Genomic DNA, 20,526 nt, shown 5'->3' on the forward strand with positions numbered 1-20,526 from the left:
AAAGGACTGTGAAAAAAATAACTAAATGTTTAAAAGAAAGCTAGTTAAAAATACTTGTGCCTGACAGGGTACAATCTCTAACATACATGGTTATGTGAAAAAAGCAAGGTACAGAATGGTGTAAACGATATGCTCCCAACTTGGTTTTAAGAAAAGGGGATGGTACATGTACACACACAAACACATACACATATAAAATTCTTGCTTATGCAAAAAACACTTCTATCCAATGTATACACAAGAAGCTGATAGTTGTTGTGGGGCTTTAAGGTTTAAGGTAAGTGGAAGATTTAACTTTTTAGTGTAAACATTTTTTTTCGCTGATTATATCATGTATAACTATTTCACTAAATGAAAAAAAGACCCCAAAATTTTTATTTAAAAACAATTTTAAGGTGGTACAAGGGTATTTCAGTGGTAGACGTCTCGCCTGTCATGCAAGAGACCTGGGTTTGATTCCCAGCCCATGCACATCCCAAAAAACAAAACAAACAAGCAATCAAGCAAGCAAACAAAAAACCAAACGAACAAAAACAAATTCAACAAATCATGCTGTAATAAGGGATACTAACATGGAAAAAGAATGAAATGTGACCTCACCGTCACACAGCATACAAAAAAAAATAATAATTTTATTCCCCATACTGTAAATGACCCAAAATGCCTTATTATCAAATATATCTTTTTCTTGAGAAAGGATCATTATTTTATGTAAAGACTTTTTAAATTACCTTGAAAAGCCTGGGGAACACATCTGCTGGTTGTCCGCGAATCACAAACAGACGAGAGTTTAATTTTCGCAGATTGGCATCAAGATCCTCAAGACACTGAAGCAAAAATCTAGAGAGAAGAAAATATTATTAAAATTCTTAAAAATACATATTTATAAGATATAAAATATGGCAAAATCATGGCATTCTAAAAGTTGATATGCCAACCCATTATCTTTTTACTTCTGATTGTTATATTACCTTGTCCTGGTATATTAAACTACGTTTCCAGAAACTATACTTACAAATAAGAAAAAAAATTATAGCACAAGTTTCCCAGTATTTTAATGAAGTTCCTAAATTAAATATCACAAGTTTACATTAAACAAAAGTGACTGTTAACAGAACTTTTATTTGTGAACATAAAAATTATGTAATAAATTAACATAGTAATTTATTGAGCTCATTTTTTACATTTGATGAAATCAATTCAAATTCATATAAAAAGACCACCTTGAAAAATCTAGAACATTTTCTGAGGGGAAAAAGGAAACATTCTATTAAATGACTTTGAATTAGAAAATAATCTGAAAATTTAAGAACTTTAATAGGTGATATTATAAACTTCTGAAAGGCAGAAAATACAGTGCCCACTTACACGCTTATTATCTAAAGGAAAAAAAATCAATAACAAATAAATGCTAAATTATACAACATTAACTCTGAGTGCAGAAAATATCAGGCAATATCAGATTAATCAAAAAAAGGTTTCAAGGAGCAGGAAGGGCTATGCACTTTTTTAGTGAAATAAGTACTAACAAGTCTGACTCATGACAGATATCTGGGAAAATTCTGGGGCAGCATTAGAAGATGGCTAACTTCTATTGTGACAAAACGGAGGATTCCGCAAGAGCAAATCTGAAAGAAATGCTACCCCTGAAAGATTCATCCTCTTTTTTGTCTCATGTTAACTTGATCTAACATTTAATTTAGATTTTGTTTCTTTCAGCTGGACATTTCTTATTTCCTCTGTATTTTGCTTCTTTTAATGTTCTTGAAGTTGAATATTTGTGTAATACAATCTAACAGAGCACAGAGATTGTGCTCTGTCCTCCTTATGAGGAGGAGTGGTAAGGAGCAGAAAAGGCTTATTCCAGAACTACACTTTCTGATAAGGTAGCTACTAGCCATATGTAGCCATTTAAGTTTAAATTTAAAATAATTAAAATTACAAATCCAGCTCCTCAGTCACACTTTTCACATTTAAAGTCCTCAACAGCCACATGTAGCAAGTGCTACTGTATTAGATAGCACAGATATACATTATTTCCATCAGTGCACAAAGTTCTATTGGACAGTACCGATCCAGAAGGTTGTTAAATCTAGATCATTCTGCCCTCTTCGCTTATTTCTGTTCCCATAATTTCACCAAAGAGGTCTTGTTAATTTTTCACAACCATAATTATTAGTGACATTAGGATACCTAGTCAGACTTGACAGACTTTCACCTTTAGGAGTCACCATCTCTACTGCTTGGGGAGTCACAGGGCTCTACTCATGAGGATATTAAGACATCTCAACATTTCACCTTAGGAAGATTCACAGTTGCTCTTAAACAAACAGGGGAAAAAATCATTTCTAGAACCTCATATTTACATTTTATCATATCTTTCTGTTTTGGTTAGGAGTCATCTCCCTAATACCCCATCTTCATCCCAACCTACCACTACCAATGTACAAATATTCTGGGGAGATTTCTGCTGTTGTTATTCCAGCAATATAAAAGCATGTGAGTTTCATAAAAACTATCCATAATCCTGAATAACTTATCATGTCTGGTGTTAAATGCTTATTGGCAAGTATCTAGTTTTATGTATTTGCTTAACAAGAAGACACTGTAGCAGTCAAATAAATAAATAAGGGTTGAATGAACTGTAAATTTTAACTTTTCTTAAATTTAACTAAAATGTTCTAGAGGGATAATCAAAGGCAGAGATAAATCCTCCAATTATTTTTTTGTACCACTATTTTCAGCATCTTCTCTAACAGATCTGATAGCAAGTAGCAAGAGTTCTCCGTATTCAAGTTATTGGTGAAAATATTTCTATGTAGTATGAACAGATTAATGATGGACAATTAGACAGGAAAAGAGAAAAACAAAAGGACCCAAATAACTCATAAAATGCACAATTAAGCCTGGATTAATGAATACTGGCCCTTTATTTTTTCTTGAATAAGCATTCTTAAATGTCCTATGAACCAAGCAAAAGTTGTTCAGAGTGATATGGACTAAAATAATGTGTTATTAATAGAAAAAGTTTTGCAATCTAAAAATTAATTTTGTTTTGGCACTTCATAAAACAAAGGAATAGAAGTTATACTTTAGTATGGTGTTTTTCTTTCGTAGATGTTATTTATGGTATTTTCTTCCATAGTACGGTGTTTTTTCCCACAGCTTTTATCAATTACATCTCTGTGATTTCACATAAAAATTACATACAAATGTAAGTGCTTCAGAAAAAGAATATACTCATACAGTTCAAGTAGAAAAGATTTGTGTACTCATGTAGAACAGAGTACTTTGTACTCATATATTTCAAGTAGAAAAGATCTGTGAAGAAAAGAAAGGAAGATAAGGAAGAGGGCATTGTGATGTTTTTTGTTAGGAGGCTTTTGCACTATGACTTTTAAAACTATATGTATGTATACTATGATAAAATTTAATTGAAATGTTTCTATTTATATTTATATGTACAGAAGAAAATAGCTGGTAAGGATACTTACCAGATATTTCTAAGGATACTTAACATATTATTGGTAGGATACGTACTAAACTTTTAATAATGGATACCTTTGGGTAGTGGGAATTTAGAATGGGGATGAGAAAGAAACATTTTTAACCTCATAGAAAGGATTAATTTGATATCTAGCATATATTCCTTCCAAGGATAACAAAAATGAGATATGCTGTACCTACTGTAAACCTGGTTTAATACATAGTAGAAAGTTTTTCAAGGCATTAAACATACTTCTATGGCATTGTTTAGTAGTATTCCATTGCATAGATGTCCTGTAATTTAACAAATCTAGCAACAAATTACTGTCCTTCAGTTAATCCTGAAAAGTTCTAGTTTCTTGAGATCTGTAAAACTGGGATATTATTAGGATCAACCTCATAGCAATGATGTGAATTAAATGAATTAACATATATGAAGGCTCTGAGAACAGTGACTAGGCCACAGTGAGTACTATTATGTAAGTGTTATCTATTATATTTTAGTTCTCCTCCTTCCTACTTGCTTCTATTTCTGTTACAATAATTTCAGTCCATTACCTCTTGCTTGTATTACTTACTGCAATGCTTTAAAATAGGTCCCCCTATCAAAAAATTCTTTCTGCTTGCATCCATCTTATATATGATTCCAAAATTTTCCTGAGGAACACTCTCCTGGGAAAAGGTCTTCAAAGATTCAATTCCTACTGAATTATTTTGCTTGGCAACTAACCAAGTTCATTTCCTTTCCTTATCGCAAAACCAAACTACTCTTTTCCCCACACTTTCAGTCTCTTGGAGTTTGCTCTATGCTGTTCCCTTAGGTTGGAATGCTTTTCCCAATTACCATTACACAAGTTCATATCTTACTAGCCTTTGGTCTGGTAGCCGAAAGTAATTTGTCCATCCTCTCAACTATCATAAGATATTATGTATCTCATCCTAGAGAAACTTCCAGGTTATGCCTCATATGTCTTATACCTCCTCCTGGTATGTCTTACATGGCTGACTCCTGATGGATTTCAAAATAATTAAGTATTTGTGTCTGGTTCTTAGACACAAATCTAAGAACCAGACACAAATACTTAACCTGTGTTTTGGTTTCTACATTTGGAAAACAAATCCCCTTATGTGCTTTGTGTAACTGGTGAAAAATATTAGAAATAAGATAAAATCATTTAGTAGGGTTGTCCTGTGACTTTTTAACAGGATCAGAATCAGCATAAAATCACCTAGTAAAATCTCTAGTACTTGACAGACATTAGTTAAACAGAAATCATCACTATCCTCCTTGAGAACAATTTACGTATTTTTAAAAAGTAATATGTTCTTCTGTATGCAAACACCTGGGCGTGATAACAGAAGAATATCAATTAGTTGGATGCGTACACCTTTACACAGAATCACCTTGAACTCCTAACTTCATTTGAATGTGATTTTGAACTAAGGTTCAAAGAAAATCTTTCCCAGTGACAAAGCAAATATGAATATGAATACATATAACCAAAAACAATGTCATTAAGAATTTAATTAACTAATCTCTAAAAATATGATTCTTCCTTGAACAATCTTTTCAACATTAAAAAAAAAATGGAAGAAAATACCATAAAACAAAAATCTCCAATTTTTAGTCAACTCATTGACAGGGGTGATTTATTTCTAGTGCTGAAAAATGTTATTTGAAATGTGCTATACAAAGTCTAATCCTTCAACCCTTTATCCTCAACTAAGAAGAGAGTTAGTTCTGTCAGAGTTCAGCTTCAGCATGGGAAATATTGATACAAATGCATGTGCCTTAGAACAGGCATTTAATATGAACGAATGAATTTCATAAAGCCCATCAAAAATACACAGAGTATGTTTTACCAGGAACAAATTTTCAGACTTTCTCTAGATAATTCGGTATAAATACTGTTTTCTAGAAACTATACCTGTTAAATCAAAATGCTACTATGTGTAGCAGATTGGTTTTTAAACAGGCCAAATGATAGTAAAACACTACACCTCTTCATGTAACTGTGTTGCTTACATAGAAGCATAGTTCTCATGTTATTTAATTACAAAATTGCACCACTTTAAACCGAAGAGGTGCTAAGTTAGAAAATAAATTTCTTCACTTTAAACATCTTAAGGATTTTTTTCCTTCAAAGATCACTAACTTATTTATTTAGAAAAAATTACATGTAGTGAGCTTCCTTATACTGACTGCTTCCAAAAGATGATTTCAACATGAATCAACAGAAATAGTTTCTTAAAGTAGGTCACTGCTATAGCAACCAATGGGTGGTTTGGTACACTCCCATCACAATGACCTACTTTTCAGCCTGTGCTAGAACAGCTTTATATAACTCTACTTCTGTCTATAAAATTGTCTAAAAAAGGCACAGTAAGATACAAACATAATCCTATTATTGCTGAAAACAAGGCATTAAAAATTAATATGTATCATACCAGAATAAAGCCATCTGGTTCTGCATATAAGTTTATAAACATATCTTATCAGCTTGATTCCGGGTGCCTGCACATGCAAAAAAAAATTAAATAAAATATATCTTATCATAAGCTCAGCAATGAACAGTACATGCAGAATAGCTAAACCAAACAATTCATCGGTCACTCTAGAGAACTGATTTGAAGACTATAAATTAAAATCATTAAACCACATGAAGAGTATCTCCCCTCCTCCTATCCTTCGCATGAGACAATAGGGTTGAAAAACAGAGTTCTGAATGTACTATCATAAAAGAAAAAAATGGAGGCTCTCGGTCATTAACCAAGTCTACATTGTTTTATTAGAACTTTAGAAGTAATAAACAGCAATTTTTCTCTATATAAGTGGAATAAAATTTACAGAAGCTTCTTTTCCTGGTTTGCAAAAAAGTTCTTAGTGTTTTCACCAAAACGTTGGAATGTGTGATACACATTGTCCCTGAAGAGAATAATGAGGATTTAATAAATATGAAATAAATCTTTTAAAAGCAAAGTTGGCTTTAAAATCATAGGTGCTCTATACCCTGACACAGTGTTACTTTTTGAAATATTTCATAATGCCCTCTATTAAATTCTGACATGAAATTCATAGATAATATAACCTATCCATTTATACAATTTTTAAAACATTAATATGATGCTCAAACTATAAGCTGTAAGAGAAATTAAAGGAAAGTAATTTATATTTTAAGAAGTATCATGTACTTCTGCATAAATACCTGGTCATGATACTAGAAAACTATGAATTAGTTGTATACTTACACCTACAACACAAAATAATTTAAAATTCAACAGCTATCAAAATAGACTGCTACAGTTAGTTGTGTTATACTGTAGACTACAACACCATGAGTATCATTGCTTTTGGCTACATGATTTTCTGAAATGTTGAGCAAGCCCTAGTAAAGTTCTGAACAAAACAAAGTATAAACTTTCCTTGATTTATACAGTGATGAATGCATTCTAAGCAAACTGAACATACATTAAAATTGTATAAAATACCTAGTGTTTATATATAGATTTATATATAAAAGGGTTTAGGCTTTAGCTTCAGATTAAGTTTTTCATTTACATGAAACACTTAGTAGAACATCTGAAAGTTATGTGGGACTCAGGACAATTATTTATTTTGAGAGACATCCTGAGAAGTCTTCCATTTTTAACCCTCCTCACTAATTTTACCAGCACCCTCTAACGACTGGGATGACCAAAAGTGCACTCAGAAATTTCTAAAATGCCTTCTAGGAGGTGATACTGTTTATTATTTAATTTCATTCATTGATCTATGAGGGACACAAAGATAAATGGGATTACAATCTACTACTCAAGGACCTTAAAATCTAGAAAAGGTAACTGAACATGTACATGATGTACGTGACTATAACACAACCTGTGATTGAAGTATGCAATCTGTTGTACGAGAAACATACAGATACCATCCATGAATTGTAAAGAATCAGGAGGGAAAAACCACTTCTGGATTTTTATCTTTTTTTATTTTTGAGATGAGGAGGGAATTAGGCAAAATTTCAAGGATGTGGTAATGGGAAAGCAGGGTCCTGAAGTACTAATATGATTTTAATAGCTGGATTGGTTATTGGTTATTGGCTGTAACCTCCTTAAAGACAGACTAGGCCTCACTCACAACTTTCCAGGGCCTAGATAATTCCTGACATATAGCAGGAGTTCAATAAATATTTATCTAATGACTAATCAAATAAGTAAATTAATGGAGGCAGGAGAAAGGGATTTTAAAGACTAAATTCAATAACCAAGGAGAAGCAAAAAAGGTGAAAGGGAAAGAACAATGTGTGGCATCTATTGTGCTAGGTACTTTACATATGTTATCTTTTTATATCCCCAACAACTTTACAAGGTACCTCATTTAAAAAACGATGGCCTTTAAAGTCATCAAAGATTATGTACCTTTTCCAAAATACTCAGGTAGGCAATGAAGTTAAGAATTTTAATCTGGTTGCACATGACTCCAAAACCATGCATTTGCACTATATATTGCTATTTTCCTGTCGGATATGTTTTTGGAAAGTTAATCAGATTAGCTTTAAGGACATGATGTCCTTAAATACAGTTTTTGCCCTCAAAATGGGAAACTGGTAAGTATGTTATTTAAGACAGATTAGGGTGTACCGTAGTAACAAACAACCTCAAATTTCCATGTGTTAAAATAATTAGCGCTTATTTCTCATTTGTGTTATATATCTAGCACAGATCAGCTAAGACATTTCTGCTCATATTTAACTGGTTAAAGCAGATCCCATTGCAAAGTCTGACTTCAAGAAAGCAGGGAAGCATAATTTCCTGCAGGGAGGGAAACATCTACCACATATAACGATATCTAAACAAACTTCAATATATATGCACCATGTGGTGAATTATATAATGAAGGGCATTTTATGGCAGCAGAGAAGAAACCTAATTCTGTGGAAGGCGGGATGAGGAGAACTGGGGGCAGGAGAATGAGGGGAACAGGGAATGAAGTAAGGAAGAAGTCATATGAGTAGAGTTTGGAATCAACAGGTGTTGATCAAGATAAACTAGGAAAGGGCAATCAAAGCCAAGAAAACAATGTGTCCAATCAAGGAAACAAAGAACAGTAGCATGTGCGTGCATGTGTGTGTTGGGGAGGAAATTCGGAGAATTATGAAACTAAAATTATCATACTTCCTATACTAAGATGAGTATTTCCCTTAATCCAAATTTTAACATTTCAAAATATATTCAAAATTAATGTCAAATTTCTAGCTACTTCTGTTTTTTAATGCTGTATTGGATTAAGATACCCTAACAACATACTCAAAAGAAAACCTTATAAAATGCTTCACTGAGTTGTCCCCAAAGTAGGAATAATAAGAGGTAAAGTAGAGTACTAAAGTCAGCTTTAACCCTGAGGATTTTTACAGAACCCTAGTAACCTTGAGCTTAATCCAGATTGAGGACAGGAGATAAATCCAAGGCCCATCCAAAAGTAAGAAAGCTAATAATAAACCCTTGAAATAAATCCTGAGCTTCAAAAAGTCTAACCCACAATGTAAATATAATTAAGACATAAATCATAAGTCACAGAACAGGACAACAAGGAAATATGCCTGGCTTTACCCTGTCTGGATTGAAAGGAAATAAAATCTCCCACTTGAGTGGAAAGGAACAAATTGTAACTTTGTTAGAGACATCTACTTTAACTACATGATTACAGTAAATATCACCAGTGATAAATCAACCATGATAGATATCATGTATTCCAACACTAAGTGATAAGAACAGCATTTCACCACTGTAGTATTTTCCCCCTAAACCCATAACCTAGTCTAATCATAAGAAAAACATCAGACCAAACCCAAACTGAGGGCTACTCTAAAAAATACTCGACCAATACTCAAAACTGTCAAGGTCATAAAAACAGGGGAAGTCTAAGAAACTGTCACATACCAGAGGAAAGTAACAACGTATAAGATTAAATGCAATTTGATGTCCTGGATAGAAACCTGGAACAGAAAGGAGTATCAGTGGAAATTTGAAAAACGACTGGAGTTTAGTCAGCAGTATTATTTTTTAGTTTTAACAAAAGTATGAGGGTAATGTAAGATGTTAATTTTAGAAGAAACTGAATAAGGAGTATACAGGAATTCTCTCTCTACATTATCTTACCAAATTTTCTGTGAAACTAAAATTTTCTCAATTTATTAAAAAAAAATTTCTTTTGAGAATGCATAACTTCAATCCAAATTCATGGAACTTCTGTAGTTCTAAACACCTCAAGCAGAATAGTACATTTAAAGTGGTCCTAGGTTGGTTGCAACCTGAGATAATGATTCAAAGAAATGACAAATCCTCTCTGGATGTTCAACTTCAATCAATGCCTCAAGGAAATTTCCACACAAAAAAAGTTCCACCAAAAATCAAACAATCACCTTTTCACAATGGGGTTGCTGTCAGAACACAAGTGTCCTAAGCCAAAACGGGAAATTTTGAGAAGACTCATATCAACATTGTCATCAACAGATATGTAGCTTTGGGCACGCTCACCATTAATTGCCACCTGATCTACAAATGCAGTGGAACTGACAAAAGAACTATCCTCCTGCTCCGGCGGCTCTCCAACCACCACCGTGCCCTCTTCCGCCTTCACCGGCTCCTCCACCACCGTCCTCGACAGCCTTGCCACCCTCACCTTTCCTCCTCCAGAACAGCTACTGGGGGAGTGGAGACGATACAGAGCAGCTCCAAGAGCCACGACGGAGATCAAAGGGATGGCGTACCCCATCCTGGAACGGCTGACTGTCTGGGAGAACCAGCTCTGGTGAGATCGCCGAGGGGCGCGGGCTTTCCCGGGCGGGACGGCAAGCGGCCGGAGTCCCTCCCTTCCTCCATCCCAGGCAAGCTGGCAGAATTGGGCAGGCGGTCCCCTCGGGTCGCAGCGGCTGGTGCCCCCACCACGCGAGGCCCCCCGGACCAACTGAGAGAGTTGGGTCGGAAATCCCCAGACCGCAGAGAATGGTGACCAGGGGGGTCCCTTGCAAACACGTGACTCCCCGGTCCGGCTGGGAACCGTGCACTCTCCCGGGCTGCGGTGACTGGCGCCCTCCCGCCACGCTTGGCGCCCTGGGCCGACTAGGAAATTCGGTCGGGCGCTCTCCCGGGCTGCGGCGGCAGGCGACCCTCCCCGCGTTCGGACCCCAGGGCCGGCTGGCACTCTTCCAAGCCGCTTCGGCTGGCGAAACTTCCCCACGGCGAGAGTTTTCCAAAGTTAAAGGACCCACAGCACCTTTTACTGGTGGAACCCACAGACAAACGTGTGCCACGAGCGCCACCTACTGGGAAGGATAAGAAAAACAGAACCCAGAGATTTCACAGAAAAATCTTTCAACCTGTTGGGTCCAACACCCAGGGAAATCTGACTAAATGCCCGGACGCCAGCAGAAGATAACGGATCACGCTCAGAAAATTGAAAATATGGCCCAGTCAAAGGAACAAACCAATAGTTCAAATGAGATACAGGAGCTGAAACAACTAATGCTGAATATACGAACAGAAATGGAAAACCTCTTCAAAAATGAAATCAATAAATTGAGGGAGGACATGAAGAAGACATGGGCTGAACAAAAAGAAGAAACAGAAAAACTGAAAAAACAAACCACAGAGCTTATGGAAGTGAAGGATAAAGTAGAAAAGATGGAAAAAACAATGGATACCTACAATGATAGATTTAAAGAGACAGAAGATAGAATTAGTGATTTGGAGGATGGAACATCTGAATTCCAAAAAGAAACAGAAACTATCGGGAAAAGAATGGAAAAATTTGAAAAGGGTATCAGGGAACTCAAGGACAATATGAACTGCACAAATACACATGTTGTGGGTGTCCCAGAAGGAGAAGAGAAGGGAAAAGGAGGAGAAAAACTAATGGAAGAAATTATCACTGAAAATTTCCCAACTCTTATGAAAGACCTAAAATTACAGATCCAAGAAGTGCAGCGCACCCCAAAGAGATAGACCCAAATAGGCGTTCTCCAAGACACTTATTAGTTAGAATGCCAGAGGTCAAAGAGAAAGAGAGGATCTTGAAAGCAGCAAGAGAAAAACAATCCATCACATACAAGGGAAACCCAATAAGACTATGTGTAGATTTCTCAGCAGAAACCATGGAAGCTAGAAGACGTGGGATGATATATTTAAATTACTAAAAGAGAAAAATGCCAGCCAAGACTCCTATATCCAGCAAAATTGTCCTTCAAAAATGAGGGAGAAATTAAAACATTCTCAGACAAAAAGTCACTGAGAGAATTTGTGACCAAGAGACCAGCTCTGCAAGAAATACTAAAGGGAGCACTAGAGTCAGAACCAAAAAGACAGAAGAGAGAGGTATGGAGAAGAGTGTAGAAAGAAGGAAAGTCAGATATGATATATAATACAAAAGGCAAAATGGTAGAGGAAAATATTATCCAAACAGTAATAACACTAAATGTTAACAGACTGAATTCCCCAATCAAAAGACATAGATTGGCAGAATGGATTAAAAAACAGGATCCTTCTATATGCTGTCTACAGGAAACACATCTTAGACCCAAAGATAAACATAGGTTGAAAGTGAAAGGCTGGAAAAAGATATTTCATGCAAGTAACCAGAAAAGAGCAGGAGTGGCTATACTAATATCCAACAAATTAAGACTTCAAATGTAAAACAGTTAAAAGAGACAAAGAAGGACACTATATACTAATAAAAGGAACAATTAAACAAGAAGACATAACACTCATAAATATTTACGCACCAAACCAGAATGCCCAAAAATACGTGAGGAATACACTGCAAACACTGAAAAGGGAAATAGACACATCTACCATAATAGTTGGAGACTTCAATTCACCACTCTCATCAATGGACACTCTCATCAATGGACAGAACATCTAGACAGAGGATCAATAAAGAAATAGAGAATCTGAATATTACTATAAATGAGCTAGACTTAACAGACATTTATAGGACATTACATCCCACAACAGCAGGATACACCTTTTTCTCTAGTGCTTATGGATCATTCTCAAAGACAGACCATATGCTGGGTCACCAAGCAAGTCTTAACAAATTTAAAAAGATTGAAATCATACACAACACTTTCTCGGATCATAAAGAAATGAAGTTGGAAATCAATAATAGGCGGAGTGCCAGAAAATTCACAAATACGTGGAGGCTCAACAACACACTCTTAAACAACAAGTGGGTCAAAGAAGAAATTGCAAGAGAAATTAGTAAATACCTAGAGGCGAATGAAAATGAAAACACAACATATCAAAACTTATGGGACGCAGCAAAGGCAGTGCTAAGAGGGAAATTTATTGTCCTAAATGCCTATATCAGAAAAGAAGAAAAGGCAAAAATGCAGCAATTAACTGTCCACTTGGAAGAACTGGAGAAAGAACAGCAAACTAATCCCAAAGCAAGCAAAAGGAAAGAAATAACAAAGATTAGAGCAGAAATAAATGAAATTGAAAACATGAAAACAATAGAGAAAATCAATAAGACCAGAAGTTGGTTCTATGAGAAAATCAATAAGATTGATGGGCCCTTAGCAAGACTGACAAAAAGAAGAAGAGAGAGGATGCAAATAAATAAGATCAGAAATGGAAGAGGAGACATAACTACTGACCTCACAGAAATAAAGGAGGTAATAACAGGATACTATGAACAACTTTATGCTAATAAATACAACAATTTAGATGAAATGGACAGGTTCCTGGAAAGACATGAACAACCAACTTTGACTCAAGAAGAAACAGATGACCTCAACAAACCAATCACAAGTAAAGAAATTGAATCAGTCATTCAAAAGCTTTCTAAAAAGAAAAGTACAGGACCAGACGGCTTCACATGTGAATTCTATCAAACATTCCAGAAAGAATTAGTACCAACTCTCCTCAAACTCTTCAAAAAATCGAAGCGGAGGGAAAACTACCTAATTCATTCTATGAAGCCAACATCACCCTCATACCAAAACCAGGCAAAGATAATTACAAAAAAAGAAAACTACAGACCAATCTCTCTAATGAATATAGATGCAAAAATCCTCAATAAAATTGTAGCAAATCGTATCCAACAACACATTAAAAGAATTATACATCATGACCAAGTAGGATTCATCCCAGGTATGCAAGGATGGTTCAACATAAGAAAATCAATTAATGTAATACACCATATCAACAAATCAAAGCAGAAAAATCACATGATCATCTCAATTGATGCAGAGAAGGCATTTGACAAGATTCAACATCCTTTCCTGTTGAAAACACGTCAAAGGATAGGAATACAAGGGAACTTCCTTAAAATGATAGAGGGAACATATGAAAAACCCACAGCTAATATCATCCTCAATGGGGAAAAATTGAAAACTTTCCCCCTAAGATCAGGAACAAGACAAGGATGTCCACTATCACCACTATTATGCAACATTGTGTTGGAGGTTCTAGCCAGAGCAATTAGACAAGAAAAAGAAATACAAGGCATCAAAATTGGAAAGGAAGAAGTAAAACTATCACTGTTTGCAGACGATATGATACTATACGTCGAAAACCCGGAAAAATCCACAACAAAACTACTAGAGCTAATAAATGAGTACAGCAAAGTAGCAGGTTACAAAATCAACATTCAAAAATCTGTAGCATTTCTATACACTAGTAATGAACAAGCTGAGGGGGAAATCAAGAAACAAATCCCATTTACAATTGCAACTAAAAGAATAAAATACCTAGGAATAAATTTAACTAAAGAGACAAAAAACCTATATAAAGAAAACTACAAAAAACTGCTAAAAGAAATCACAGAAGACCTAAATAGATGGAAGGGTATACCGTGTTCATGGATTGGAAGACTAAATATAATTAAGATGTCAATCCTACCTAAATTGATCTACAGATTCAATGCAATACCAATCAAAATCCCAACAACTTATTTTTCAGAAATAGAAAAACCAATAAGCAAATTTATCTGGAAGGGCAGGGTGCCCCGAATTGCTAAAAACATCTTGAGGAAAAAAAACAAAGCTGGAGGTATCGCGCTGCCAGACTTTAAGGCATATTATGAAGACACAGTGGTCAAAACAGCATGGTATTGGCATAAAGATAGATATATCGACCAATGGAATCGAATAGAGTGCTCAGATATAGACCCTCTCATCTATGGACATTTGATCTTTGATAAGGCAGTCAAGCCAACTCACCTGGGACAGAACAGTCTCTTCAATAAATGGTGCCTAGAGAACTGGATATCCATATGCAAAAGAATGAAAGAAGACCCATATCTCACACCTTATCCAAAAGTTAACTCAAAATGGATCAAAGATCTAAACATTAGGTCTAAGACCATAAAACAGTTAGAGGAAAATGTAGGGAGATATCTTTGAAACCTACAACTGGAGGTGGTTTTATGGACCTTAAACCTAAAGCAAGAGCACTGAAGAAGGAAATAAATAAATGGGAGCTCCTCAAAATTAAACACTTTTGTGCATCAAAGAACTTCATCAAGAAAGTAGAAAGACAGCCTACACAATGGGAGACAATATTTGGAAATGACATATCAGATAAAGGTCTAGTATCCAGAATTTATAAAGAGATTGTTCAACTCAACAACAAAGAGACAGCCAACCCAATTACAAAATGGGAAAAAGACCTGAACAGACACCTCTCAGAAGAGGAAATACAAATGGCCAAAAGGCACATGAAGAGATGCTCAATGTCCTTGGCCATTAGAGAAATGCAAATCAAAACCACAATGAGATATCATCTCACACCCACCAGAATGGCCATTATCAACAAAACAGAAAATGACAAGTGCTGGAGAGGATGCGGAGAAAGAGGCGCATTTATCCACTGTTGATGGGACTGTCAAATGGTGCAACCACTGTGGAAGGCAGTTTGGCGGTTCCTCAAAAAACTGAATATAGAATTGCCATACGACCCAGCAATACCGTTGCTAGGTATCTACTCAAAGGACTTAAGGGCAAAGACACAAATGGACATTTGCACACCAATGTTTATAGCAGCATTATTTACAATTGCAAAGAGATGGAAACAACCAAAATGTCCATCAACAGACAAGTGGCTAAATAAACTGTGGTATATACATACGATGGAATATTATGCAGCTTTAAGACAGGATAAACTTGTGAAGCATGTAATAACATGGATGGACCTGGAGAACATTATGCTGAGTGAGTCTAGCCAAAAACTAAAGGACAAATACTGTATGGTCCCACTGATGTGAACGGACATTCGAGAATAAACTTGGAATATGTCATTGGTAACAGAGTCCAGCAGGAGTTAGAAACAGGGTAAGATAATGGGTAATTGGAGCTGAAGGGATACAGACTGTGCAACAGGACTAGATAAAAAAAACTCAAAAATGGACAGCACAATAATACCTAAGTGTATAGTAATCATGTTAAAACACTGAATGAAGCGGCATCTGAGCTATAGGTTTTTTTGTTGTTGTTTTGTTTGCTTTTTTTTTACTATTATTATTACTTTTATTTCTTTTCTCTATATTAACATTCTATATCTTTTTCTGTTGTGTTGCTAGTTCTTCTAAACCGATGCAAATGTACTAAGAAACGATGATCATGCATCTATGTGATGATGTTAAGAACTACTGATTGCATATGTAGAATGGTATGATTTCTAAATGTTGGGTTAATTTCTTTTTTTTCCGTTAATTAATAATAATAAAAAAAAGAACTATCAATTTTGAAGAACAGGCTGCTAAAATGGGAAAAGGCTCCTTCAAGGATGCATGGATCATGGATAAACTGAGAGCTGAAAGTGAGTGTCATCACCGATATCTTCTTGTGGAAATTTGAGACTAGTGAGTATTATTTGACCAACACTGATGCACAAGATGTAGAGATTTTATCAAATACACGATTACAGGCACGTCTCAGGCTAATTGTTTATCCTTATTATTACTTCTGGTGTTGGAGAATTTGAAGCTGGTATCATCTCCAAGAACAGGCAGAACCATAAGCATGCCCTTCTGGCTCATCAGAAGATGAGGAAATCATTAAGGAAGTTAGCACCTACATTAAGAAAATTGGCTACAACCCTGACATAACACTTGTGCCTATTTCTGGTTGGAATGGAGAAAACATGCTGGAGCCAAGTGCTAATAACATGCTTTGGTTCAAGAGGTTGAAAGTCACCTGGAAGGATGGCAATCCTAGTGGAACCATGCTGCTTGAAATTCTGAATTGTATCTTGCCACCTACTTGTCCAACTGACAAGCCCTTGCATCTGCCCCTCAAGGATGTCTAAAATTGGTGGCATTTGGTACTGTCCATGTAGGCATTAACTAATGGAGACTGGTGCCCTCAAACTAGGCATGGTGGTCACCCTTGTTTCAGTCAACATTACAACTGAAGTAAAGTCTGTTGAAATAAACAATGAAGCTTTCATGACACTGAGCTTCAATATCAAGACTGTGTCTGAAAAAAATGTTCATCAAAGTAACATGGCTGGTGACAGCCTAAATGACCCACCACTGGAAGCAACTGGCTTCACTACTCAGGTGATTATCCTGACCTATCCAAGCCAAGTGAGTGCTGGGTAAGTACCTGTACCGAACTGTCTGTCACACAACTCACATTTCTTGTAAGTTTGCTGAGCTGAAGAAGATTGGTTACTCTTCTGGTACGAATCGGTAAGATGCCCTCAAATGCTTGAAATCTGGTGATGCTGACATTGTTGATACGGTTTGGTTCCTGGCAAGCGTATGTGTGTTGGAAGCTTCTCTGTCCCTCTCTGAGTTGTTCTGCTATTTGTGATATGACACAGCTGATCAGTGTCATCAAGGCAGTGGACAAAAAGGCAGCTGGAGATAGCCAGGCCCCTGTCTGACCAGAAATCTCAGAAGGCTAAATGACTATGATCCATAACCCCTACCACACCAGTTTTAATCAGTGATGGAAGAATGGTCCCAGAACTTTTGTTTAATAGTTAAAGACTGGTTAATGATAACAAGCATTGTAAAACCTTCAGAAGAAAAGGAATGTTTTGTGGACCATTTGTTTATTTTGCATGGCAGTTTTTTAATTATTAATTTTTAAAGTCAGTACTTTTTCAATGGAAACAACCTGGCCAAAAATTTGTCCAGGAATTCTGGGACTCATTAAAACAAAGTTCAATGAGAAAAGAAAAATCCACCACAAAATACACAAGGAAACAAGAACTTAGTCTTAGATACAGAATGAAAGGCACAATTATAGAGTGAAAATGACTGAGAATTTTCCATAACTGATGAAAGATACCAATCTACAAATTCAAAATCCTAAGTGAATCCCAAATGGGGGCAGGGGGGAAGAGAAAGGAAAAAAAAAATACAGGTGTAGGGGAGGTGAGGTGAGAGGGCGGAAATGAAGATACAAATAAAGTACAGATTTTAAAAAGGCAGCAATACAAAAAGGGCAAGAGGGTGAGATGGCTAGAGACAGACTGACAGACTGACAGACAGATAAGAGTTAGGGATAGAATCTATACCAAGACACATCAAATTGAAAATGTACCAAATCAAAAACAAAAGAAATAATCTATAAAGCAATTAGAGACCATTATACCTGACAATTGGAGAATGTTTATTCTTTTCAAGAATACATGGAATATTTATGAAAAATGATACTATAATAAACCATAACACTGTACTCAAAAAAATTTAAAGGAATTAGTAATATTCATGCAGTTTGAAATCAGAAAACACTTTTCCAAACAATTTATGGAACTAAGAACATCATAATGAATTTTAGAAAATACTCAGAACTGAATTACAATGAAAAAACTACATCTAAAACTTAGTAGACCTTACACCTAAAGCACAAGCAATGAAAAAAGAAACAGATAAATAGGATGGCCTCAAAATTAAAAACTTTTGTGCATCAAAGGACTTTGTCAGGAAGTAAAAAAGCAGCTTATGCAATGGGAGACAATATTTATAAACCATATATCAGATAAAGGATTAATATCCAGAATATGTAAAGAGATTTCACAAGTCAACAACAAAAAAAAGACAAACAACTCAATTAAAAAATGGGCAAAAGACATGGACAGACACTTTTCCAAAGAGGAAATACAAATGGATCAAAAACATATGAAAAGATGCTTAACTTTACTATTAGGGAAATGCAAATCAAAACCACTGTGCTGGTCTGAAAGGAAGTATGCCCCCTAAGAAAAGCCATGTTTTAATACAAATCCCATTTCTTAAAGGTAGAGTAATCCCTATTCAATACTGTATATTTGAAACTGTAATGAGATCATCTCCCTGGTTGATGTGATTTAGTTAAGAATGGTTGTTAAACTGGATTAGGGGATGACATGTCTCCACCCATTTGAGTGGGTCTTGATTAGTTTCTGAAGTCCCATAAAAGAGGAAACATTTTGGAGAATGAGAGATTCAGAGAGATTCAGAGAGAGCAACACTACAAAGCAGAGAGTCCACAAGCCAGCGACCTTTGGAGATGAAGAAGGAAAATGCCTCCCGGGGAGCTTCATGTAACAGGAAGCCAGGAGAGAAGTAGCAGATGGTGCTGTTTGCCATGTGCCCTTCCAGTCAAGAGAGAAACCGTGACTGTGTTCACCATGTGTCTTTCCAGATGAGAGAGGAACCCTGAACTTCATCGGCCTTCTTGAACCAAGGTATCTTTCCCTGGATGCCTTAGATTAGACATTTCTATAGACTTGTTTTAATTGGGACATTTTCTCGACCTTAGAACTGTAAACCAGCAACTCATTAAATTCCCCTTTTTAAAAGCCATTTCTGGTATATTGCATTCCAGCAGCTAGCAAACTAGAACAACCACCATGAGATACTATCTCACACATACCAGAAAAGCCATTACAAAAAACAGAAAACTACAAGTGCTGGAGAGGATGTGGAGAATGAAGCACATTTATTCATTGTTGGTGGGATTGTAGAATGGTACAACCACTCTGGAAGGCAGTAGATCATGCAATCCTGATGTTAGGTGAACACTTGGAGCAACTGAGAGCATGGACACAAATGTATATTCACACACTGTATTTATAGAGGCAGTGATTCCCGATCTGCAATGGATGGAGGTGGACTAAGGGTACAATGACTGAGGACTAGGAGGGGGAACTATAGTGTAAACATAAAATGGACTACTAAATGGCTGCAAGAAGGAATGAAGTTGCGAGGCATGCAAATAGGTGAATGAACCTTTAGGATAGTATGTTAAGTAAAATAAACCAGAAATGATAAGACAAATATAATGCCTCATTAATATGGACTAACTATACTGAAAACTGAATTCAAGAGCATAGATTATCAGGGGAAGGCCTATTGTAAAGTTCCTAGATTTTAAGCTTTTACAGCAGTCTCAGCTATTCCAGAGTGGTTACTGTTATTTCTAAATTCTAAGATGTTGAGCTCTTTGTGTATAATCTGGTAGTTCCTGGAAATTTAGATATCTGTGTGATACCTGAGACTCAGAACTAGAGTTGTGCAGCTATGAAAGTTAGCATTACCCCATACAGCAACTGTTAACATCACTGAAAAAGTGATCAGACTTCATCTAGAGATACGAATGAAGCTTATCTGGTATAAATCACACTAAAGGGTAAAGGATGATATTGACCATATAGTGAAATTTCAACTTTTGCATAAGACCAAAGGAGGAGATGTTTATTTGGTGCAAAACATATTTTCAGTGGCACAGTATCTAATTTAACTTGTAAATTATTCAAATACCATAATTACATGGAAATTTGAATAGGGAGTGAGATCTTGTTGGTTTGTACAGGTGAGATGCCCGAAAACCTCCCAGAGTAATCTAGGGAGAAGATAAAAATATTCAGAGTCCCCCTGAGGGGTTGGAGGAAAATGTGGAAATATTAGACTTCCCAACATGGGAAAGACCTAATATTCTTGTAAGCATTGGGGACTGTCAACTTGATGGGTCACCCCTCAATCTTAGAGCCTGCCCTTATGAAACTTAATCCTGTATAGGAGAAGTTAAGCCTACTTATAATTATGTCTAA

General features: G+C 35.9%; 1 protein-coding gene across 2 annotated transcripts in view; it reads right to left on the reverse strand.

Annotated features, from left to right (window-relative positions):
- The window catches only part of CRY1 (cryptochrome circadian regulator 1), a 107,660-nt gene that overhangs the window by 22,347 nt on the left and 64,787 nt on the right, over nucleotides 1-20,526 (reverse strand). For both annotated transcript variants that reach the window (XM_077168618.1, XM_077168617.1), the window contains exon 2: nucleotides 732-840. In XM_077168618.1, coding sequence (XP_077024733.1) covers nucleotides 732-840 — 109 coding nt within the window. The remainder of the gene's footprint in view (nucleotides 1-731; nucleotides 841-20,526) is intronic.

Source organism: Tamandua tetradactyla, chromosome 7 (assembly GCF_023851605.1).
Source record: "Tamandua tetradactyla isolate mTamTet1 chromosome 7, mTamTet1.pri, whole genome shotgun sequence".
Taxonomy (NCBI): domain Eukaryota; kingdom Metazoa; phylum Chordata; class Mammalia; order Pilosa; family Myrmecophagidae; genus Tamandua; species Tamandua tetradactyla.